Here is a 25,757-nt window from a genome sequence, read left to right as displayed (position 1 = left end):
ACAAGATGATGGATGTTAGCCCCGGCAGTGGACTCGTGCCTCAGGATGGATTAAAAACAAATACCACTGGTCAAGCGCCTATGGCGTTTGCAATCGTGCAGCAATCGGTACATGTGTCGGTATTTTCAGACGCGGCGGCGTGATAGCCGACGTGCCAATGTTGCGGCAGCCGTGGCAAACACAAAGGGCCAATCACAGGGCATAGCAGTCACGGAGGAGGTGCGAATCATGGCCGTGGCCTTGGGCTGGCGAGTGTAATCTCCCAGGGCGCAGGAGGTGGTAGCAAGAGTGGTAACACGTGTTGCCGCAGGTGACCGGGAAGGGCAAGATGCAGTAGGCGGCAGCAGCACGATGAAGATCCCTGGCGGCGCTATGATGTTGTGCGATTGCGACGGGACAGGGTGGGATGGGCCAGACAGTGTACGGCGGCTCTTTTGGCATCGAGTGAATCGGGTAGGGCGGTCTCCGGCGACAGGCAGCGTCGTGGGAGAAGAAAAGAGAGGGACAGCATCGGGAAGAGGCGGTAAAGATGCGTTGGCAAGGAATGAAGTCGCAGCTGTGGTGGTGGTGGTGGTGCAGTTGAATGAGAGCTGCACATGGCGACATGGAGGGGGCGAGTCGAGAGCTGATCCCCACATGGATTGGAGGGGAGGGCGGGAGTGGCACTCGGTGGCACCGGCTCAGCGAGCTGGTCTGTTTCTGACCGATCAGAGGTTGAGAGACACACCCGCGGGACGGGAAGAGAGTTGAGAGTCACAGACAGCAAGCCGGGTGTGTCTCTGTCCCTCTCTGCTGCGAGTGGTGGGTGTGCGAGTGTGGCGGACGGCAGTGTGGGAGGTGTGCTGTCATCTGAGGTCTGAGACTCGGGGGGCTGCCTGCTCGGTGACGAGGATTCGTGATGCGTCTTTGCTGCCGTTGCTCATGGTGGTCGAGGAAGGGTTTATGGTCGATGTGGTTCGAGCCGCCCGTGATGTGGTGATGGCCAGCGTCTGTCGTACGCAAGAGTCGAGACTCGAACAACAGGCAGACAGGACGGCGCCATATCCGTGGTACAAAGTATTGCAGCATGGATGGAACCTGGAAGTGAGCAGTATCCGTAGCTTGAGCTCGGAGGCCTAGAGACAGGGATGTCGGCAGCTTGGCTCTGCTGGGGGGGGGGGGGGGGGTTTTTTTTTAACNGGGGGGGGGGGGGGGGGGGGGGGGGGGGGTTCTTGTTTCAACCAATCCTGGCTGTTTCCTCGCTTCTCCTGGTCCCCGGCTGCCAATTTTACGCAGCGAACATGTCGTCTCGCCTTGTCCCGTCGCGGGCGGACTCAGGTGCTGCTGGAACTTTTACAGTGGACTCAGCATCAGGTCCAGGTCCCCCCTCCATGCCTCCCCCAAAAGGCTCCAACTCGCCCCAAGCCTGTCCAAGCAGACTCGTCCGCTACTCCCACCCTGGACCCTGAACCTGGCCGATTACGAGCAGCGAGGTTGGCCCGACAAGTCTGGGTTAGTGCAGATTGCAGCTGCGTTTTCAGCACCCAGCACCCAGCACCACCCCCCCGGCGACCCTTACCCCTTCTCTTCCACCATCCAAACCATCCAAACCATCCAAACCATCCACCCACCCATCGTCCCAGAACAGATCCCCAGCCACCCTCCTCCCCCACCCGGCCTTTTTTTGCCAATCTTCTGAACCCCCAGGATGAGCTTCACGGCTTGTCCCGGCCGCTGCTTACTGTGAAAAACAAAACAATAACATCGCCAGATTATCGCAATCAGCCTTGCAACAGCCCCTCGAACATCGTTGCGCCGACTTGAAGGACCCCGCGCATACATCTAGCAACTGTACACTTAATTATCCCGTCAATCAATCGCGCGCATACCAATCCACGACAAATGCGCACCACGGGGTCCCAATCGCCGCTTCAACCATGATGCGTGGTGATCCACGTCGCCGGAGCCCGGAGAGCTCTAGGCGGCGAAGAAAGGACCGGCGTGATTCTCGCGAACAGCTTGCCTCCGCCGCCGCCGCCCCCTCCACCGTATCCAGCATGCCAGGCCCTTCTGCTCAACCACAGCAATACCCTTATTCGCAGCAGCAGCAGCAGCAGCAGCAGCAGCAGCAGCAGCAGCAGCAGCAACAATACCAATACCAACCCCAGACATACTCCCCGTCGCAATACTCCCAATCCTACGCCGAACCCCAAAGATACCCCGATCATGAAAGCTACGCTCCGAGACCTGAGCGATACGAACAACAACCACAACATCATCAGCAATACCAACAGCAACAACCGTACGGGAACCCCCAGAGATACCCAGAACCCGAGCGATACGCCCAAGCTGAGAGATATTCTGAACCCCCCCAACAATATGCCGACCGCGATCGATATGCCGGCTCTCAAGCATCAGCATCGGCATACACCGAGCCTGCGAAAACGCGCCCGCGCGGCGGCTCGAGTTCGTCCGCCTCGTCATCCACTTCGTCGTCCCTCCTCAACGTTTCGGCCAAGGCTCCACGGTTCGGCGGTGTCTTTAGCACTTTTTGGAGGGCCCCCTCGGAGCAGCGTGAGCGACGGCGGAGGAAGAAGCAAAAGGCTCGTATCTTCTTTGCCACGAACTCGTCTTCGTCCTCGGTCAACTCCGACCTGGCCTACGGCCGCGGCTACATTGAACGCGACAAGAGCCAGGGTCCAACCCCCGCGGCTTCTGCTTATGCCAGTCCCGCCATGTATCGGAATGAGCCTGCGCCTACTGAGGTCCGTCAGCAACCACCACCGCCGGCTGAGTCGCGGCCCAAGACCGACGATGAAGAAATCCTCGAGATTGGCCGCCAGTTGCAGGACATTGCCAGGAGGCAGAATGAATCCGACAAGCGTGCCGCCGGCAAGTCCCGTGCGTCCCAGCTGGCTGGTGCCGCCGGTATAGCCGGTGCAGCCGCTGCCTTTGGTCACTTCCGCAATCATAAAGCCGACGGTAAGAGTCAAGCGGGACCTTCTTCGAAAGTGCAGGAGTCTTCCTCCGACGACGACTGGGAATCCGCGTCTGAGGATGAATCGTCTACGGATAGTTCCGACAGCTCAGATGGCGGCGGCTTGGCTTACGGCTTTGACAAGCCGTCCAAGTCTGCCAGGATCTCGGCCGAGCCTCCTGAGCAGATCCAGCCGCCCGGACGGAAGAACACCGTCGTCGACCCGCGTCTCTTCGGCCCTTACAACTCCCTCCGCGGCGCCGTAAAGAGTCCCTGTGGCTTTGGCGAACAGGACGACCCTCGATCTGCAGGCTCGTTCCGCCGTCATCACGAGGAAACCGTAGCGCAAGTCCAGTCACCCAAGACCGAGAAGAAGCCAGTGCAGCAGCCGATGCAGCATGTGTATCCCGTGCCAACTTCAGACCCAGACAAGTTTGACTTTGACCGCGCTTCTGTGACCGCGTCTAGGCAAGACCTCCCACAACAGTCCCGACCCGCCCCTGTTCCCCTGCAGCAACCTAAACCCATCGTCCCGGTCTCATCCAAGGTTTATGATGCGGACAGATATGTAGAGCCCCGGACTTTCAAGCGTCAGACGCCCACGGGCAGGAGCCCTGGTAGGATCCCTGTCGAGACAGCCATCGCCGGTGCTGGGGCCGCAGCCGCGGCCATTGGCGTGGCCATGGCTAACCGTAGGGACTCTGCCGATCACGTTCAACGTCACGACGAGCGCCGGAAGGAGGCCTGGGAGAGGCGAGACGACGCCCGGGAGTCTCTGGCCAGCCGTCGACCAGACGAGCGGGTAGATCAGCCTGTCAAAATTGAAATGGACGACCGTGAACGCCGCGATCGCAGCGAACGCCGGTCATATAGGCACAGCCCCGTCGAGATCATCGACCAACGAGACAAGAACCGTGCCGCCCACGTTGATGCCCCTCCCGAGCCGACCAAGAAGCCGGAAGCACGCCCAGATGCCCGTCCAGAGGTGTACCGGCTGCCGAAAGGTGACGAAATCCGAGTAGAGTATGACCCGGAGGAAGATCGACAGCGCCGAGAGAAACCCAAGGAGCCACGTAAAGAAGAGCGTAAGCCGGAAGTCGTCGAAGAACGCCGGGATGCGAAGCGGGTAGAGAAGCAAACTGACTTACCCCGAGATCATCATGGGGTGGAGCAACCCGAGGTCCCCTTTACACAAGCCCCTATTGACCCTTTCCAGTTCCAGGTCGCTGACGACGCTTTCCAAACACCGAAATACGCGACGCCCAAGAACGCCACGCCCAAGAGGCCGCTGACTCCCCAGGTCGTAACTGTTGATCGCGAGCCTAATTTCGACGATTCGCCCCCGAGGAAGCCCGATTACTCGGATTCACGAATGAGCCGCAAGGATTCTTTCGAGCTCGAGCAAAGGTTGGAGCAGTACCAGCAAGGCTTCAGAGACCGCTCGAGAACGCCGGAACCCCGCCGTCGCAGAGACTCGTTCGAAGAGGAGAAGCACGCCGCCAAGGCAATCTACGACGAGGTCAAGCATGCCACTGCGCCCGTAGCCGCGGCCGCTCTTGCTTCTGCAATTGCCGTAGAAGAACAGAGATCGCGAAAACATCGTAGTGAACATGTTACCGAGGATGGCTCGCGTACCAGCTCCCAGGCTGCTAGAGACGCCGTCCAGGAAGAGGCCGACAGGCATTACCGGGAGACCGTCCTGGCTCGCAAGATTGCCGAGGACGAAATTCGCTCCCGCAGCTCCTCGCCTCACGACGGGTCTGTTGTAGGCAAGTACGATGACGACAGGCGACCTGAAGTTGTCACCATTGTGACGCCCCCGGAGATGGACCATCCTCACGACAAGAGCCCCTACGACGCGCCAAATGCGGATGTTCGTATCGACCACGTCATAATTCCAGACGAGCTCGCCCGTTTCCGTCTACCGGAAGGCCAGCTTGGTCCTGGCTCCACGCATATCTTCCGGTCTCGCGACCCCTCTTGTGAGCGCGAGCGGCCCCTATTGAATCTCGTCCTCCCTACACCTAATATCACCCCCCGCGCCACACCTGCCCCTGAGCAGCAGAAGGAGGCGAACCGTGAAGCGAGACAAGACGAAAAGCCGAAGGAGAGCACACGTGAAGTGCCAAAGCCTAGATCCGTAGAGGTGACTGCAACTCCCGCGGATGTTGCCCCTGAAGTCGTCCCGGAACCAAAACAAAAGGTTGTCGAGAGGCCGACGACGCCCACCGCCAAGTCGGTGACCTGGGGCGAGAACGAGACAAAGAGTTTTGAGATTGAGAGCCCGGAGCCCCCAAAGAGCGTGCCGTCATCCACTTCCCCCAAGAAGTCGAAGAAGCGCTTCGGTAAGAGCACCCCGTGGGACGTAATCGCCGCAGCCATCGGCGGAGCGGGTGCTGCAGCGGCAGCTACCTCCGAGGTTCGCGATCCTTTCGAAGAGAACAAGACGACGGAAGACAGGGACAGACACAGCCCACCGCAGTCTCCCAAGTCCCGAGTCGTTGAGCCTTCCTCGGAGCCTATCGTTTCACCCATTCATCCCAAGGTCATCACCTCGTTTGAGGATGACTTGCCTCCTGCGCCAGGCCCGAAGCCGTCCAGTCCACAAACCTCTCAGATGCCCGGGGCGTTTGCGGACGACTTGGAGTTCGCGTCCGTCCTCGCTGCTGGCTTGCAAGACACTGGATTTGACCCCAACATTGTCATTGACAACCCGACCTACATGCGGCGTGATAGTCCGCCGGGCCAGAATGAGCCAATCTACCAGCAGCCTTACGTAGAGACGGTAAATGACCTGGGAATCTACGGTCCTGAGAATATCGGGCAGCCCACAGCCACCCGTGAGCCAGGCCACGTCATTGGCGAGGTTCAAGACACTCCTGTGGGGAAGGATCTGAACAACGGCCATGCTGCTTTCGACACTCTCCCCAGAAAGTATCGTGATAAGGGCAAATCCAAGGAGACCGAAGTCTTGCATGAAGAGCCTGCTGGCGACGAATCTGAGCCTGGTAGGAAGCTCAGTAAGAAAGAGAAGCGCAAGCAGAAGGCCGCCAAGAGACAAAGCGTCGAGAGCGCGCCGGAGGAGGCATCAAAGGCGGTAACACCACTGGATCCTTTCTCACAAACGGCGCCCGAGCACGATTGGAACGACGACAGGTCTCAGAGCCCCTCAACCGTTGTTTCAACCGTCGTTTCGGTTGGTCCTAAAGTTCGCGACCCTCTCGACGACCCGCTTTGGAATTCGCCGTCGTTTTCCTACCGGGATCGTCCCGTTGAAGAGCCAGCCTACGATTCCCGCCGTTACGTTGACGAGCCAACTTACCATTCCCGCCGTTCTGACGAAGAGCCAACTCACCACCCCCGCCGTTCTTCTGACGAGCCAACTCCTCGGCGCCAGTCTGAAGAGCGAAGATCTCCCCCGACCACCCGATCCCTGGATGATTCTCCTTACGCTGGCACCTCTTTTGACGAGCTGCCTTCTATCCAAGACACAAGATCCTTTGACGAGTCTTCTTCTCTCTACTCTCAGCCTTCTGAGGTGCCGAGCTCTTACGTACGCTCCCGCGATGAGCCATCTTTCCAGGCGCCGGCATCATCTGAGACACCCAATGCAGACGACGACGCCGCTGCCCCGACGAAGTTGAGCAAGAAAGAAAAGAAGAAGAAACGGTCTTCCAGATCCGACATCGTCGTGGTACAGGAGGATGGGAAAGAGCCGCAGGAGATCATCGTTGAGGAGCCACGCAGCTATCGCGAGGAGCTGCCAGAGCACAACGACACTGGTCCGACAGAACCTCGCGAGAAAGACGACGACCCGTTGGACTCGCCAGTGAAGAAGAAGAAAAAGTCCAAAAAGTCCAAGCAGAGCTCTGACGAGTGGACTGATGTCGAGAAGCAGATTGAGGACGTGTCTGCCGGCGGGAGAAGCTCGCCCACCAAAACTGTGGGCGACTGGGACGATCGTCCTGCCAAATCGCGGCGAGATCGATCTAGGATCGACGACCAAGATACAGGCTCTGTTGTGTCCGATTCGACACCGCGGCGTAGCAAGTCTGATCGCCGCTCCAACGGCAGCCGTTACGAAGACGACGATGTCAAGTCTGTGGCATCGGACGGGTCCAGCCGTAAGAGACATAGCCGCGACGACAAGAAGAGTGTCAAGGACGATGACAAAAAGAGCACCAAGGAGGAAGAGAAGCGCGGCAGCAGCGGGTTCTTCAGCCTGTTTAGACCGGGAAGCGGAAACAAAGACACATCTGGAAAGGAGGAGAAGTCTTTTTTAGATAATGCCGGCACCCTTGGCGCGGGTGCCGGCTTGGCGAGCGCCGTGGCAGCTTTGGGCTCCATGATGTCCCGCTCCAACGCCACCGAACCTCAACCGGAAGAGTCTGAACAGTTTCGTTCTTTGGAAAGGACCGCCAGTACTTCCTCAGACGTGGACATTCTCGACCCCGAAATCACACAGCGGACAATCAGGCCAGCCATCGACCCGCAATATGGCGACCTCCTTCCCCTCCCGCCTAGTCCCATGCCGCCGAGCACTTCTGGTCCTCCAACGGAAGAGCTCGACGACCTCCCTGCCCTGCCTGACAGCCGGCCAGAAACGCCCCCAGAGGAGCGGAGACGACAGCACGAGATGAAGACGCATGTCCGGCGCCGCAGCAACTTGGACACCCCGCACAAGAGCCCAAGCCAAACTGCGGTGCCCTTCAAGCTGCGGCTCGGACAAAGGTCCAGCCCATCATCTCCAGGTAATCTGGGACATGCAATCTCTCCCATGACTTCTCCGACGGCTCCAACGGCCCCGGAAAACGCCCTGTCCCGGCGTCCTTCCATCAGACCATTCTCGTGGGAGAGCAGCAAGGAGATTAAACCGCTCTACCTGCTCGAGCAGGCTCGCCAGGAGCACGCCGCTCAGTCTACGGAGCCACACGTAGACTTTCCGGAGCTGCCACCCAGCGAGCCTTCGTCCCGCGAGTCTCCTGCACCGCAGTTTGCTCTCCGCGAGAACGACGTGGAGTACTTCCGCCAGCTTCAGGCGTCACCGTTCGAGCCTGATGAGCTCCGTGTCAACACGGACGTGTTCCGCTCTCCGGCTGCACGAGACCAGTTCAGCTCGCAGGAGACAACGCCAAAGGCCGAGCAAGCACTGCACCATACTGGTGCCATGTACCGCCTTGAATCCCCCGCTCTACCTGTGGTTCCAGACCTAAGCAGACAACTAGAGCTGTCAGAGCGTGAGCTAGCTGCGCTACCCGTTCTTCCTGCCAGTCCAGCAAGTACGGTAACCGAGCATGAAGATGCAGTGCCTGCCGAGGCGTCTTTGGAGCGCGCAGTAGCAGATCTACCTGCTCTATTTGACAATCCAGCGTCTCAGCCTGGGTTGGTAGAGAACCCCAGAGGCCCTGTTTTCCTCCCTGAATCGCCCGCACTTCCCGGCATGCCTGATGCAGCCAGGCAACTGGAATCTTTCGAGTATGAGCCGATGGACCTGCCATCTCTTCCCGCCAGTCCTGTGACAGAGCAGGCGCTTTCTCCTGTTATGCAGTTCCACGACGCGGAAGATTTCCCTGCTGTCCCCGCGGGTCCATTGGCTGAGGACGCGTACGAAGCGCCGTATACTGTCCCCAAATTCCTCCCTGAATCTCCTGCTCTTCCGCCTGTCACAGAGACCCATCGAATCGGTCTCCCAGACCATTACTTTGAGGCTTTGCCTGTTCTACCTGCTAGCCCCAAGGTAGAGCCTCGAGCTTCACCCAAGAGCGTCCGCTTCGCCCCCGAATCTCCTGCGCTTCCTGCCATCCCAGACACCGCCGAAGGTTTCAGTCTCCCAGCACGTTACCTGGATGAGTTGCCTCCCCTCCCCAGCAGCCCTGTAGCAGAGTATCAGCCAATCCCAAAGGGCGTCAGCTTCGCACCCGAGTCGCCCGCACTTCCCTCGGTTGTAGATGCTGCATGGCTAGACATTCCCGATTACGATCTGGCAGAGCTGCCCAGCCTTCCTGCCAGCCCGGTATTGGAGCGCAGCGACCGCGATATTGGCCCTAAGTTTGCACCCGAGTCTCCAGCTCTGCCAGCGGTTCCAGACACGTCCAGAGATGCTATCTTCCCGGTCGACTCAATGGACCATTTGCCTGCTCTTCCTGGCAGCCCGTTGTCAGAGCACCATGAACCTGTTCCTACCATCAGCTACGCGCCGGAGTCTTCATCCCTGCCTACGTGGCCAGGCACAGGTTTCCGCTTGCCAGAGCAGCTTGAGACAGACCTGCCTGCTCTTCCTCTCAGCCCTGTTTTAGAGCAGCAGGACCCTCCCGCAGCAATCACCTATGTTCCAGAGTCCCCCTCTCTCCCCACGATTCCAGAGACATTTAGGTATTCCGATACACCGGCTTACAATTTGGATGAGTTGCCTTCCCTTCCCGCTACCCCTGTGGCAGAGAACGAGGATTTGCCCATTAGATATACCTATGCGCCCGAATCCCCGGCTCTCCCCTCATTTCCTGGCGTGAACTTTTACTTCCCAGAGCAGCAGCTAGAGAATTTGCCTTCTCTTCCCGGCAGCCCTCTGGCGGAGACTGTGGACTCGCTGAAGAAGTTAGCCTATGCGCCTGAGTCCCCGGCACTTCCTTCAGTTCCTGACGCGGGGTTCTACTTTCCTGAGCAGCAGCTAGAGGACTTGCCTTCTCTTCCTGGTAGCCCTGTGGCAGAAAACGAGGGTGTCTCCAAGAAGTTCATCTTTGCACCTGAATCGCCCGCTCTCCCCGCGGTTTCAGGCGCGGGTTTCTATGTCCCTGAGCAGCAGTTAGAAGAGTTGCCTGCCCTTCCTGGGAGTCCTCCAATGGGGCCTCTTGTTACGGACCGCGAGGAGACGAATGCCCCTAGGATCACCTTCGCCCCAGAATCGCCCGCTCTTCCCTCCGTCCCAGACACGAATTTCTACTTTCAAGAGCAACAGCTAGACGATTTGCCTTCCCTCCCCGGAAGTCCTGCAGCGGAGCCCCTTGTGATGGAGCGCGGGGAGCCTGCCCCTTCTAGGGCCGTTCTGGCACCTGAATCGCCCGCTCTCCCTTCAGTTCACGAGATGGATTTCCACTTCCCAGAGCAGTCTTTGGAGGAGCTACCTGCTCTCCCCAGCAGTCCTACAACGGAACCCCTTGTAACGGACCGTGAAGAGATGAACGCCCCTAGGATCACCTTCGCCCCAGAATCGCCCGCCCTTCCCCCACAAGCCGACTTCTACTTTTCAGAGCAGCGCATGGAAGACCTACCTGCTCTGCCTTCTAGTCCTGTGGCAGAACCTAAGGATCATCCAAGAGGCCTCACACTTGCGCCCGAATCGCCCGCACTTCCTCATCTTCCGGACGCAGCTTCCCAGCTGTATGCCTTTGATCATCAGCTAGAAGATTTGCCTGCTCTGCCGACCAGCCCTGAGACGTTACCGGCGGTCGGGACACAACCAGAGCCAGAGCCAGAGCCAGTTGAAGTCACCTCCAAGGACAGAAGTTCGTATCTCCTGCACATGACGCCCCCGTCTATCGTCAAGAATCTAATGGAGCGTGACCTTCCAGATACACCGCCGAGCCCCACGCGCACCAGGTCTTTGGATAGATCCGAGGCGATGGCTAAAGTTGAAGAGGAGAGTCTCTCCGATGCGCGTGACGTCGCTCTTGGCGCTGTTGCAGGCGGTGCGGCAGCCGGGCTTGCCACGACCATTCTCGGCCATGACGACCAGACTGACGGAAAGAAGCAGTCTGACCCCGACACCCAGAGCTTGGAAAACTTTGGAATGTTCGAACCGGCGGGGCCACTTGCCGGAACGAAGCTGTCCAAAAAGGCCAAAAAGAAGAAGAGAAAGAGCAAGGCGCTGTCCATGGACGAGAACACTGCCCCGACGGAGGCCGCCTCTTCTTCCGAGCCACCAGCCGAGAATGCCGCCTTGCTGTCGAATGACATTGCTCCTGTCAGCCCCATTGACAAGGACCGACGGCAGTCAATCGATGCTCCTCGCGAGATGCTCGTGGAAGAGCCTGTACCTCCGTCTGGTGAAGCCGACACCAAGGCCCCAGCTGAAGCTCCCTCGACAGAGGCCATCCCGAGCGAAGTCGCTCCCACTTCGGAAACGCGCTCTGCTGAGATTCCCGTACATGAAGAGACGCTTCCAGCGGACGCTCCTTCGGTTGTGGCCCCTCCTGATGAGGTCTCCATGCCCAGATCCCCTCCAGCCAAGCCGTATGAAGAAGACCTCCCGTCATCGACTCACACCAACCTTGATCCGCCTGCCGACAGCAGTGTCTTGTCCACCGACGATACGCGTTTCTCAAACACCCCAAGAGATGATTTGCGCCTACCGGTCGAGTCCATCCAGCGTGAGACTCCATCAGCTAACGTCGCCCATGTAATCGAGAGCCTGCCATCAAGCGCCATCGACAATGTTCGCAGTGAAGACACTCCTGGGGGAACTCAGCCTGAGATGCCCACCGTTGAGAGCAAGGCGCCCATTGATGCTGAGGCCTTGGAGACTGCCCCTCTTGAGCCTTCTACAGCAGACGTTCCTGCCGAAAAGAAGCTGTCCAAGAAAGACAAGAAGAAACTCAAAAAAGCTCAGGCTCGGGCGTTGGAGCTTGAACATTCTGCGAAGCCTGAAGAGGGACACGACCAGATCGAGTCTGCCACGGAACCAGTGCCAGAACAATTGCCAGAGGACAACTTCATACCCTCCCTTGCCGACGACACGCTTCCCGCGCCTGAGACTGAGGCACAAGACTCTATGGTTGAGGTGGGAGCTCCTGTGGCTGACGCTGATGCCCATGCCCCAGCCCTTGAGGCTGATCAGGCAGATCAAGCATCCCAGTTGCCTGAGCCACAAGCCGCGACTTGGCTTCCCGAAACCGACACCACCGTTCCCGCTTCTGTGCCACAGGCCGGCGAACCGGCTCTCTTGCCCGGCACAGACATTCCGTCCTCGGCGCACACGTTCGACGAGAGCAAGGGCATCAATGAGGCCGATCAGCCTGTTGCGCCTTCAGTCACCGAACCTTCATCTCCTGAGACAAAGAAGAGTAAGAAGAAGAAGAAGAAGGCAATGAAGGCGCTCGATCTGGATGGTGAAGCCAAGCCAACGACTGAGGCCACTCAAGACACCCCCGTTGCCTCCGAGCCAGTGACGCCATTCCCGGAGCAGGAAGTGTCGGCCAAGCTGGAGGAGAGCAGCTCCACAACCGAGTCCATAGCACCAATTGCCCCGCTGCCCGACGCGGAGTCTCAACTTCAGCAAATTACTATCTCGGAACAAGACGACAACCAATTGGCACGAGGAGATGACGTAGCAGACTCGTCGGCTTCAATTGAAGAGGACGTGGAGAAGACAGCCGGGATCGACGAGCATACATCGGAGTCGAAGCCTGCCGTTGAAGCGGAAGCGAAGCCTGCCACTCTCGAGGATATTTTGTCTGGTCAGATCGAGGACGCTCCCACATCGCAAGACGCGCCTGCTGATGGTCAGCCTTCCTTGGGGCCGCAAGTTCCAATGTCTGGCTCGGAAGAGAAGTCGCTCAGCTTGGACGACCATTCGACCCAGACACAAACCGCCCCTGGTGAAGACGAGGCAAAGCTCGGCAACACGGAGGACGACTTGCCACTGCTGTCGACTCTGCCTGCGGACGATGTCCAGCCTGCGCAGGAACCAACGAGTGCCGTCCGTGATATCGCAGAGGCAGCAGAGACATCGCCCACTCCCACTTCAAAGGGCCAGAACCTATCTTTAGCGGCTGAGAATGAACACGTCGAGGCCGAGCCTGTCTTTGAACAGGAAACCCCTGCTGCAGACGTCCATGCGGACCTTGCCAAGAACCCTGAATTGTCTTCTTCAGAATCGCGTGGATTGGATCTGGAGGCTACGCCCACCAGCCCCGTGGAAGCTACTTCAGACAATGTCTACTCCGGAATACCCGAGGACGATTTCCACAATGGATCGCAGCCCACAACCAGCGAGGCAGAGACCGCCCAAGTTCCCGCGGCGGAATCTGGCCCCAAAGAGGATTCCCTCTCTACTTCCGAGCCTATTGACAATGTCCCTTCCACGACCCATTGCGCAGCTGAGCTTCCCGAGCTTCCCGAGCTTCCCGAGCCTGGACCAGCGAGCACGCAAATGCCGTCAGCCGAACCTGCTCAGCCTGAACAGTCGGACAGGAAGAAGAAGAAAAAGAAGAAGAAGAGCAAGGGACCCTCTCTGTCCCAGTTGGACGACATTTTATCTGTGGAAAATACACCTCTTCAGACCCCTACGGCGGAGACTCCTCCTGTCGTTCCTCAAGCTGCTGAGACTCCGCTCACAGAGACTCCAGCTGTTGAGACTCCTTTAGTCGATAATCCTGTGGTCGAGACTCCGATTGTTGAGACTCCTGCCGGTGAGACTATCGTTGAGACTCCAGCTGTCGAGACTCGAGACTCCGAGGCTCCTGTGGTTGATCGCTCTGTAGTCGAGACTCCAATCGTTGAGACTCCTACGGGTGACACTACTGTTGCTTTCGACGAAGAAGACACGGCTTTCCAGATTACTCCAGCTCCTGCTGAGGGCCCTGATGTTGAACCCCCTGCTTCCAACACTCCATTTGGTGAGACTACAGTCGTTGAGACTCCTGTAATCGAGAACCCCGTAGTTGAGACTCCTATTATTGAGACTCCTACAGGCGAGACTACTGTTGAGACTCCGGCTGTCGGCGAGAAGACTCTTGTCGAAACTCCTGCTGATGTTGAATTCGCCACCGAGGAGACCACCGTCGTTGTTGAGACTCCAGCTGCCGTCGAGACTCAAATCATTGAGACTCCGGCTGCTGTTGAGACTCCGGCCATGGTTGGTGCCCCCGAGGAAAAGGCGCCAGATTTCACAGAGGAGCCAGCCCCGGATACGGTCTCTTCGATCGAGAAGGGATCCGACAAAGCTCAGGGCAATGACCTGAATGCTGCAAAGAAGGATCTGGCCGTCACCGAAGAGACTCAAGAGCTACCAAGCAGCACGTTAACAGAGTCAGTCGACCAGGCTGACAATGCATCTCCCCTGCAAGAGCCATCAACATCTCGCAAGAACGAGGTCTCAGAATCCGGCGCTACTACTATCATCCCTCAAGATGAGTCCATGGAGCCTGCAGCCACTCCCGAGCGAGCCCCCGTGGCGGAAGAGACGGCTACAAAGGCGTTCGACGACCCGGAGACGGTTATTCGCGAGCCTCAAGAGCCTACAAACGCCGAAAGCAACGATGAGGCTTTTGCAACGCCGCCGCAACGCCCCATCTCCATCGAGACCAAAGATGACGTGCCTGGAAGCCTTTCGCAAGAGCCCACCCTTCTCGACAGCCAAATTGACGCGGTGGATGCCAAGCCGCAAGAGCGGTTCATTGAGAAGGAGCAACCTCGCGGCGTTGAGACCCCAGTCGAACCCGACTCGCCAGTTGAGTCCAAGAAGAGCAAGAAAAAGAAGAAGAAGGCGGCGGCAGCGGCGGCGGCAGCGGCCGCGGCTGCAGCCCTCCAAGCAGCCATCGAGGATACTCCCGGAGACCAGAAGGACCAGAAGGAGGCAAAGGACGAGACGATCACGGACAAGGACACGAGCATCACACAAGACAAGACGGGAGACACGGAAGCACCGCCGCCTGAGCTCCCGACAAGCGGAGAATTCGCTACGGACGTCAAGATTTCAGAGGAGGCGGACGCAGGGCCAGCTGTTACCAAAAAGGGAAAGAAAAAGAAGAAGGGCAAGAAGTCATCAACCCTGGACCCGGAGCCTGAGAACAGCCCGTCCACAAGTATCTCCGAAAGCACGGCAGATGTAGCGAATACAATGGACAAGTCCGCTTATGTTTCCTCTCCGCCGAGAGAGCCTGTCAGTGACGAAGCTCGATTCCCGCCAGCAGAAAGCTCGACCGAGGCCGAACCTGCTGCAAATACGGGCGAGCAAAGGCGAAAATCCGTGACGTGGGCACCTGAACTGGGATCCGCCGCGAACAATTCCGATCTTCCTCTTCAGGAAGCCGGCCACGGCTCGGAATGGCAACCTGAGGCGGCGACGGCCCCGCCCCCAGCCACCGGAGAGCTACAAACGACGGAGCCAGGCGAACGTGAGGATCGATCGGAGGCAGAGAGCCTGCCTCTGGCAATTGGTGAGGAGATGCAGGGTTCGGACCAGATGGCTGTCGACGAGACAAGCGAAGGTGTGGCGCAGAAGGATCTCGACCCAGAAAGCCAAGCTCAAAGGCACCCTGCAAGCGAGAGCACCCAGGCGCTGCCCCAACAGCACGAGCACGAACACGCGCACGACATTGCTGCTGCCCCCATCGACTACTTCCCGTCATCCTCTGGGCTGCACGCAACAAGGCGGGGAGCCACGAGGAGCGACGCTTCAATTCCCACCGCCCAGCAGGCGTACTTCCCCTCCGCCCACAGAATGCTGCCCGCAACCAGCTCGTCCAGCAGTGGCGCGGCCAACCGGAAGGGCGGTGAGACACTGGAGGGCGAGGAGCAAGCGGAGCAGGTGGCAAGCAGCGAGGCTGATGCAACATCGGACGCCGAACATGCTGAACAGGCGGGCCGTTCTGGTGCCATTGGCAAACCATCTGCGACTGCAGGCGCCCAAACGGGAGAGGTTGGCACCAGCGACCCCGGCCTGCATGCCATTGTGGAGCCGGACAGTGGGCCAGGGCACGACAAATCACTGGTCGACACGCAAAACGGGCGGATGACGGATGCAGAACCCGTGGGACCGGCCCTCACCGACTCGGCCCTGGAGGCTGGTGGCCCACAAAACACCCCGGTCCAACCCTTGGCCAACCAAGACTCTAACCCGAAGATCCCCCAACCTTTGCCCTCCCACGCCGCCTCCAGCAGCACCTCGCCTTTGGACGAGGTACCCAGTCCCCGTCTCCGTCCCCGTCACACTCCCAGCAGTCCCAGTTTGTTGGAGCGTGCCAAAAATTCTGACGCGGGGATTATCGAGCCCGCCGCCGCCGCCGCCGCTGCATCAGCCGAGTCTCGCCCGGAAGACTTCAATCTCAACGACTCTCCCGACATTGGGGATTCCAGAGGACACAAGGCCGAGGAAGAGCAGCACCCCGTTCCCCGCGCCACCGATGCTGCACTTCCGGGTCAAACTGCCGCCCCGGAATCACTTGGTGAATTCATCGCCTCGGAGCCGCAAGTAGACTCATTGTCGGAGACCGTTCCAGGCCCTGAACCCACAGGGATTGTGAATGCTGGGAGCACCACCCAGAGCCCCGACGACACTGAGACACAGCCCGAGGAGAGAGCTGACGTCTGGTCCGAGCCCGCAACCCCAAGCAACATGTCCAAAAAGGACAAGAAGAAGGCCAAGAAGGCAAAGGCTGCCGCCGGAGAGCCGGACGATGTCGAAGACACCCAAGCACGGGATGTGGATGACGGCCCCTCAGCTGCTGAACCCGGTGCCTCGGCACCGATTGAGTCATCGGCGCAGCCGGAGCCGGCTTCCATCCCGGACGCTGCCAGCGCTCCCGGCGCAGAGGACATTGCGCTGTGGGCTGGCGATGACGGATGGGCGATCCAACCTAACAGCAAGAAAAGCAAAAAGGACAAGAAGAAGAAGCGCGCCGCAGCTCAGGCAGCTGATGAGGCTGACGCGGTTGCAGCGCAGCCCGAAGAGTCTTCCTCAAAGTCGGAAGAAATTGTTGCTGAGCAAGCGCCACCGTCTGCACCAGCACAGGATGAGAGGTCTCCAAGTCTGGAAGATGCAGTAAATGAACACCAGACTACTGCTGAGACTTCTGACGTTCCCCTCGAGACGTCCGAGGCTGTTGCTGAAGGCTTGCTCGAAGATGTTCCCGGCGTGTCCCATGTTCCTGATGCCCCGCATGACACAAGCGCTGGGGACGAGCGAGAGCAACCGCAACCACCTCAAGAAGCTGATGATGCTGGTTTCGAAGTGCCAACAAAGAAGAGCAAAAAGAACAAGAAGAAGCAGCAGCAGCAGAGCTCTGGTGGTGAAGAAGCCGAAGACAGCCTCCAGGACCCAACACAGCAGAACCACCAGCCCGGACATGGGGAAAGCACATCCACTCCCGCGCCTGCCCCACCTGTCGACACCTTGCCCGCCGACGCAGAACATCTCCAACTCTCCAGGGATCCCCAACACCTTGACGATACCTTGCCCGAGGATTCATCAAAGACCTTGACTCAGGGAGACACCCTCATTCTCGACCGCCCAGAGGAAGCACCAAACCCAGCGTCCGTCTCTCAACCGCCGCCCGCTGCTGAGGCTGAGGTCGCTCAGGAAGCACAAACAATGCCTTCGGATAGCATTGCCGACACCACCGTTCTGGCAGAAGATGAGTTCCCCGTCGTGACCAAAAAGTCGAAGAAGGACAAAAAGAAGAAGAAGAAGAAGGGCCTCGAGACCCCAGATGAGCCGATTGCGACGCCGGCGACGGAGCCAGTCGTCGAACAAACAAGCCCGCCGCAACAGACTCCAGCACCAGAGCCACAACCCACCCCGGCTGAAGTTCCCGCCGTCGACGAGCCTGCCTCTGAGCAAGTCGACTCGTCTGAACCGGCTCGGGTCCTCGAGCCTGATGCACCATCCTCCAGCACGCCTATGCCCGCAGAAGAAGCCCGTCCGTTGGAGGAGGAACCCATCTTCCCACGAATGTCGAAAAAGGACAAGAAGAAAAAGAAAAAGGGTGCTTCCGCTGACATCCTCGCGGAGCAACCCCTGCCTACGGAAACGGAGACAATTCCTGCCCCCGAAGCCGCCCTTACTGGACACCCCGAACAGATGGTGATGCCAGAGACCGAAAGCACTCCCCAGCCAACAGACGTCTTCACTCAAGACGCGACTACTACGACTGACGAACCCCAAACCCTGCATGAGGAGGTAGTGCGCGAGCAAACCATGGACACCACGCCTGATGACGATCCAGTCAGACAAGAGGGCTCTGTTCCTGACACCACTGTTGATGAGGCCACTCCAGATGTGATTTCTGAGCCTTCCCAGCACGAAGATCCCATGGATCTGGATGTTGCCGCAACGGAAGAGGTGTCTAAGGCAGATGTCCCCCCCGTCGCTGAGGCCACCCAAGCGGACACTGTTCTTGATCCCACGCAGACAACCGAGGCGCCGCAGCCGGTCACCGCCAACGCAGAGGATGAGTTCCCTATCCCGGAGAAGAAGGATAAGAAGGATAAGAAGAAGGGCAAGAAGGCCCAGGAGGCTCAGGTGGAGCCAGCACTTGAGGCTGAGCCCCAACTTGAGCAGTCTCTTCGGGAGGAAACAGTGACCGCCGAGCCCGAGCCTGCGAGGGCCGTTGTGGAGCCAGTCGAAGAGACTCCAATTTTGGAGGAGCAGAAGACGCCGGTCCAGGAATCCACAATCATTGAGGCAAGCCAACCAGTGGTTGCCGAGGACGAATTCCCCCTGCCAGACAAGAAGGCGAAGAAGTCGAAAAAGAAGAAGGGACAGGCTCTTGACACGATCGAGCCGCAACCCTCAGCCGAGCCTGCTGCCGAGTCTGCCGTCAACCCTGTCACGGAGCGCTCTCTTGACTTTCCTTTGGACACTGTCCCCTCGGCGGAAGACATCTCCCTGGAGACACCAACGGACACGCCGGCCAACCTCAATGATGTCCGAGAGCCTGCCGCCGAGGCCCAAGATATTCCGCTTCCTGACGCGGACACGCCCAATGAAGACGTTGCCCTCGAGGCAGACAAAGCGCGCAGTGACCAAGCGGACACATTTGATACCCCCGAGGGCCAACCTTCTCTCCCACTAGATGATGAGCCCTCTTCGCCCAAGCTTTCCAAGAAGAAAAAGAAGAAGGCTAACCTGCATGGTGATTCAAATGTTCTTTCTGATGCTACGCCGACAGTGGAGGTTTCCGAGGCCCCTCAGGAACCTCTTCCCAGCGTCCAAGAGGCGGCACAGGCTGACCTTACTGCTCCTCCACTCGAGTCCACGCAGCCGCCGGAGGAGACACCAGCTGATCTCATCGAGTCCAGAAAGCCGTCTGAGGAGGTCCCCGCTGATCCTGCTTCCGACTCGGCAGGCCTCGCAGCTCCCGCGACACTACCAGTCGAGGACTCCATGGATATGATGCTATCGCAATCGGCCGAGGCTGATGTCGTCCACACCCAGGAGCCCACCGCTCCCCAGCCTGAAGAAGAGGTTCCCTTGACGCCCGAGAAGTCAAAGAAGGACAAGAAAAAGAAGAAGAAGGGCTTGTCCATGGACGATGCCGCTGTTGAACAAGACACCTCGAGATCGCTGCCTGTTGCCGATGGCGCATCCGACGATCTCCCAGCAGCAGCGAATTTGCCAGCGGCTGAAGCGCCTACCACTATCCCTTCTGAGGCTTCTATCCCGGCTCCCATCGAGCCAGTCGTTGAGAAGGCTGAGTTTCAGGATGAAATGGACATCGATGGAGAACCACCCGCAACTGTCGAGCAGGCACCGCCTACGTCAACGTCGGACGCTCCCGTCATCGCAACGGAAACCCTGCCCGAGCCGGCCCAGCCGGTTAAAGAGATCGTCCCGGTGGCCTCGATTACTGTAGACCAACCGACAACGACACCAGAGCCAAAGCTTGAAAGTGTCAATGACGTGCCGTCTGCCAGTTTGGAGGATGCCACACAGACCAAGGAAGCCGCCGTCGCCCTACCAGAAGATGAATGGCCCGAGACATTGCCTGCCAAGAAGTCAAAGAAGGACAAGAAGAAGAAAAAGTCTCGGGCGCAAAACGACCTGATGGCGTCTGAGGCTGCCACTCCTGCGGAACCGGCAGTGGAAGAGGTCAAGGAAGATGAGCCGGCCGTCTCCACTACAGAGGAGGCCAAGATCCCCGACATCGCCGCACCCGACGTTTCCCCAGATGAGAGGAACCTCTCCGAGCCCCTTGACGTCGATGTCAACATGGGCCTGGTTCGCGAGATGGAACATCCCCATTCTCCCGCAGACAAGATCCCGGAAAAGCAGGAGACGGCGCCGGCAGATGAGAAGCGGCAAGATATCACGGCTGACACTGGATCTTTCGACCCCCTGGCAGCTTGGACAAATGAGTGGTCGAGTGCTCCGACAAAGAAAAGCAAAAAAGACAAGAAGAAGAAGAAGCGGCAGAATCAAGCACTTGAAGATGCCGAAGTTGCCCCTACCCAGGAGGACGATGTCAAATCTTTCAAGCCAGAGAGGGAGCCGTCCACCGCTGCCGATTCTATCAATACCCCCCCTACAATCGCCGAACCCTCAGATGCCATCTCCAACCCCCCTTCACCGGCGCGGTCCCGGACACCAGCTCTTGCGGAGCAATCCATTCTTTCAGTAAGGTCTCGATCTCCTGACCTCAAGGAGCACTCGGTTCTTTCGAGAAGGTCTGAATCACCTGATCTTGCAGAGCGCTCGCTTCTTTCTGGGCGGTCACGAACCCCTAATTATGCGGAGCAGTCAATTCTTTCTGGACAGTCTCGATCTCCTAATTATACGGAGGGCTCACCTCGTTCGAGAAGGACCCGGTCTCCTGGTTATACGGAGGGCTCACCTCGCTCAAGAAGGTCTCGGTCTCCGGGTTATACAGAGGGCTCACCTCGTTCAAGAAGGTCTCGGTCCCCGGGTTATACGGACGGCTCATTCCTCACCAGGCGATCTCGATCTCCCAACTATACTGAGGGCTCACCTCGTTCAAGAAGATCTCGTTCTCCTGGTTTCACGGACGGCTCGTTTCTTACTAGGCGGTCTCGATCTCCTACCTACGGGGATCGATCGCTTCTTTCTGGACGGTCTCGGTCTCGCAACTACACAGAACGCTCACTTCTTTCAAGAAGGTCTCGATCGCCCAATTATACGGAGGGCTCATTTCTCACTAGGCGGTCCCGATCTCCTAACTACACGGAGCACTCACTTCTTTCTCGACGGTCTCGACGATCTCGATCCCCTAATTATACGGAGCATTCCATTCTCTCTGGACGATCTCGATCTCCCAACTATGCGGAGCGCTCAACCCTCTCCGAGCGACCGCTCGAGAGCGTTGTGCAGGAAGACAACGACCGGGACAGCAGACACGACAATAGCACCCCCCAAAGCCCCGCCGCGGAAGACCGAGCCCGCTCAAGTGCAAGTCGCCGACAAGACGTCAACGTTGACGTCGATGGTTCGCGTCCCGCCTCGCCGACGGCAGCCTTGGACACTTTGAGAAGTATGGACCTCCCAGAAGCCACACGTTCATCTCTGAACGTGGTCGACCTCGGCTCATGGGACGTTCCAGTGACCAAGAAATCGAAAAAGGGAAAGAAGGGCAAGAAACAGTCCATTCCGGTTGACGTAGAATCTCCACAAAACATTGACCCGACGCCTGCACCAAACCCCGAGCAGAGCCTTGCGCCAGAGGGCGCCGACAACGTGGGATACTTTGACAAGGAACCCCTCGAGGAGAACAGGAGTGCGTCCGCGCCGCCTCCTCCCGAGACAGCAAGTACTCTGCTGACCCCAGCGGACACCCCTCGGCCAGTCGATGCCACAACGCCTTCTCCCAAATCATCCAGGTCCGCGGATGTTGACTTGACGCCGGCGCAAGAGACAAGCAAAGTCATCCACGAAGTGCCCTATGAGCAGCCCGATAAGCGAAAGAAACTGAAAACCAGGGAGCAGTCCAACACCCTGTTGCCGGAACCAATTTTTAGCTCCCGCGATATCGCAGCTGTGGACCTCGAAGGTCACGACAGCCAGAAAAACAACGCTGCCGAAAAAGCTGGCACGATTGCAGATGAATCGTTGCTCCCGACATCTGCTCCGGACGCCTCTGAAAACCAGGGTCACTCGGAACCAAACGTAGACAATGACGTTCCTGAACATCACCCTACGTCAGCGCCGGACGCCTCTGAACACCAAGGCCACCCGGAACCAAGTGAAGACAAGCAGGTTCCTGAACACCCTTCGGAGACGTCATCTGCTCTCAATATTGCCGCTTCGTACCTCGAGCACAAGACTGATCATGACCCTATTGAGACTACCCGGGCCACGACCCCCGAAAAGCAACACCAAGGTACCGGTTCGTCAAGGCTTGGTGTGGCGGCTGGCACGGCGGCGATTGCGGCGGCAGCAGCAACCCTTGCCAAGTCAAGCAGCGCCAAGAAGAAGGGAAAGAAGTCCAAATACGCCGACAAACGCAGCTCTCAGGAGGACGACTTATTCGACGACCTATCGCTGTGGGAAGGCGCCGACAAGAAGCGCGTTAGTGAGGCGGCAAACGCAGAGGTTGAGAAGTTCTGGGGCGGCGAAGAGCCGCAAAGTGCGTCTGCTCAAGAGGCGCCAGCCGAGCCGGACACTACGAAGGACGAGGAGCATCACAAAAGACAAGACACGACAATGGAGGAGGATGATGTTTTTGCTCCAAACACGGAGCAAAGAGATGGCCCGCCCATTCAACAGAACCCAATCGAATCGGGCGAATTGCCGTCACCGAAGGAGAAGGAGGAACATTCAAAAGGCATGCCTAGTCTGACGGCGCCTCTGAAGGAAAAGGCTCTGGACGATAATGTCGAAAGCCCTGTACTGGGGCGAGAAGAAAAGCCTGAAGAGATCCCATCGGCTACTGAAAGGGACACTCGCCAATCGCTGTACCCAGAGCCAAGCACCATGACAAGTGATCTGGACGAGGCCGTCGACCGCGGCTTCGAGGCCGAGTCTCGCCGCGATCTTTCCAGCGTCCTCTCATCCCGAAGCCCCGAGCCATTCTACGAGACGGGAGGTTTCCGAAGCCCGGTCCCAAGCATCCTGCCGCCAGTTCAGGAGGAGGCTCACGAAGAAGCTGAATCTCAGCCCAGATCTCTCCCCAAGACATCATCTCGGAGGGCACTGCGCACACCAGAGCCCCATCGCGACAGCGCGCTGAGCTCAGGCTCGTCTCACCCTTTCCGCAAGAGTGGTCTCGACAGCCAAGTCGAGCGGGACAGCGGTGTCATGCGCGACTGGCAAGAGACAAGTTCGCAAGGGCGCGAAGCTCAGCGCACGCCCGAGCTGTCCAGTCACCGTGAGAGAAGGAGATCTCGTGAAGCAGAGAGGGCCAAATCACCATCGGTCAGAGACCTGATCCGACGGTCGCCTTTCGCCGAGGACGAGACTCGCGACTATCCGGTGTCCAAGACGCCTGTTCTGCGCGACCCTAGCAGCCGGCAACTCGATACTCCAACTCCAGAGCCGCACAAAATGCGGCGCATCAGCCCAGAGCTGGAGAGGAAGCGATCCAAGTACCAAGACCTGGCCTCTGCGGCGCTGGCCGGGGCAGCGATTAGCAGCACGTCGTCACCGCGCAGCACGCCTCCGCCCGGCAATCGCAGCGTCTCGGAGCGCGTTGCACGGCTGCAATCGCCAGCGCCGGTCGAGCCCCCTGTAGCGCGCAGATCCATATCCAATAGCAGCCTCTCGCGGCATAGGCGGGCCATGGGCTCACAAACACCGGAGCCACTCAAATTCAGGCCTGAAAGCCCAGGCATCATCTCTCGCCCAGCCACTGCCACCCCTCCTCTCCGCCGCCGGACAGACAGGCGCATGAGCGGAGACCTGCGATCTCTCAGCCAACGAAGTCAGCAAGACCTCACCCAGGACCCGACCAGCTCGTCAAACACCCCCGTCGCCAACGAGGGTCGTGTCCGGACCAAGGACATGGCCGACGTCTTTGTAAGTTCATCCCATTTTTTGACATTTCCTTTCCCGCACAAGCCATCCCTGCTTTTGTTTTATTCTCGTGCCTTGCCTCCCCGACCGTCTGGCTCCAATTGAGTTTTGGCCTGTGCAGCCTTGCTCAATCTTCACCGACTTTCCACTGACCCAGCCTCTGTAGGATGGCTTTGGCGAGGGCCGCATCGGCTCCCCCCGCTCGCCCACTAGACCACACAGCATGCGTCGCCGTCAGAGCATGCAAGTCCTCGAGCTCGAGTCTCGCGTCGAACAGCTCCTGGCCGAGAACCGCATGCTCGCCGATGCCCGAACCACCGCGGACACCACCACCACCAGCAATCGCGCTTCAGCTTCAGGTATCCTAGCCGAACGCGACGCCGAGATCGACGTCCTCAAGCAGTCGCTCGAGTTCCTACAAAAAGAGGTCGCTCGCTTGACAGAGGTCAACGAGGGCCTCAACAGCGCCAATGCCCAGCTTGCTGCCCAACACAACGAACGCTACCGTTCGTTGGAGACGCAGCATGCAGACACGTCGCGACAGCTGGATGAGGTTCGCAACGAGCGCGGCCGCTTCCAAGAGTCGCTGTCGCAAAAGGATGCCGAAATCAGCAAGCTGCGCTCCGAGCTCGACGCTGCCAAAGACAAGATCCGCCAGATGCAGCGCCAGATCCTGGCCGCCAAGGGCGCCGACGCCGACTTTTTGAACGTCAAGGACGTCGACCATTTCGACCACCGATGCCAGCAACTGTGCTCCCACGTTCAGCAATGGGTCCTCCGGTTTTCCAAGTTTTCCGACATGCGCGCTTGTCGGTTGACGAATGAAATCAACGATGAGAAGGTCATTGACCGACTCGACAACGCCATCCTCGATGGCACTGATGTGGATGCCTATCTCGCCGACCGCGTGCGACGCAGAGACGTATTCATGTCCATGACGATGAACATGATTTGGGAGTTTGTGTTCACCCGTTACCTCTTTGGCATGGACCGCGAACAACGACAGAAGCTCAAGTCGTTGGAGAAGCTCCTCACCGAGGTCGGCCCTCCCCAGGCCGTTCGACAGTGGCGCGCCGTCACCCTGACGCTGCTCTCCAAGCGCCCGAGCTTCAAGCACCAGCGCGACCTCGACACCGAGGCCGTGGTCCAGGCCATCTTCCAGACGCTGTCCAAGGTCCTCCCTCCCCCGTCGAACCTGGAGGACCAGATTCAGTCACAGCTGCGCCGCGTGATGAGGGAGGCCGTCGACCTCTCCATCGAGATGCGCACCCAGCGAGCCGAGTACATGATGCTCCCGCCGCTGCAACCCGAATACGACGCCGACGGCGAGCTCGCCGAGACGGTCACGTTCAACGCTGCCCTCATGAATGAGCGCAGCGGCGACAAGTCCCTCAACAACGAGTCTCTCGAAGGCCAACACGCCGTCGTTCGCATCGTTCTGTTCCCTCTTGTCGTCAAGAAGGGAGACGACGCTGGCAACAATGATGACGAGATCGTTGTGTGTCCCGCCCAGGTGCTGGTGGCTCGGCCCAAGGGCAAGTCTGTCCGCCTGTTCACGCCCGGCAGCGAGGTTGGCGGGTCGGCGATTGGCGGCAACGCGGCAGCGACACACAGCGAACTCAGCATGGGCACTTTCCTGCCCGAACAAGCGTCGAACGTGCGATCCAACTAAACACAAGGGAGAGTGTGTGTGTAATTATGGGAAATGGTCGAAAGGCCCAAGGATTAGAAGGAAATGGGTTGGTACATTATCAAAAAGAAAACGAAGCTTACGACACCTGGGGCTTCATGGGATGATTCGGAGAAGGGGGGGNGGGGGGGGGAACAAAAGGTGGTTGCACAACGATACCTCTTGGGTTTTTTTTTTTTTTTGGGTCATGACGATTTTTCCTATTGCGCGATGCCACTTGCTTCCTTCGCGGTAATTTTTACTTTTGTAATTGGGCCTTTCTAGACCGTAACGAATAATGATGAGCTCATTGAAATTATGACTCTTGTTGCCCGTGATGGGATTTGATCACGTTTTTGACTTTTGGTGGCGTATATTTGACCTTGATCTTCTTCATTAGATGCCACGGACGGCCTTCTACCAGCAACCCTCTCTCTGTCATACACACGACT

General features: G+C 58.5%; 1 protein-coding gene across 1 annotated transcript; it reads left to right on the top strand.

Moving 5' to 3' along the window:
• Window positions 1-1,751: 1,751 nt before the first annotated feature.
• On the top strand, window positions 1,752-25,308 carry GCG54_00004185 (uncharacterized protein; the record flags this gene model as incomplete). Its single annotated transcript, XM_045404239.1, has 4 exons — window positions 1,752-2,027; window positions 2,148-20,410; window positions 20,474-23,639; window positions 23,803-25,308. Coding segments are annotated over 4 exons (23,211 nt in total), but the record flags the coding sequence as incomplete, so codon positions are not given.
• Between the last annotated feature and the right edge of the window lie 449 nt (window positions 25,309-25,757).

The sequence above is a fragment of the Colletotrichum gloeosporioides genome, assembly GCF_011800055.1.
Source record: "Colletotrichum gloeosporioides strain Lc1 chromosome Unknown consensus_48, whole genome shotgun sequence".
Lineage (NCBI taxonomy): Eukaryota > Fungi > Ascomycota > Sordariomycetes > Glomerellales > Glomerellaceae > Colletotrichum > Colletotrichum gloeosporioides.
The sequence above is the reverse complement of the archived record's forward strand: the minus strand, read 5'-3'. Positions and strand labels throughout refer to the sequence as shown.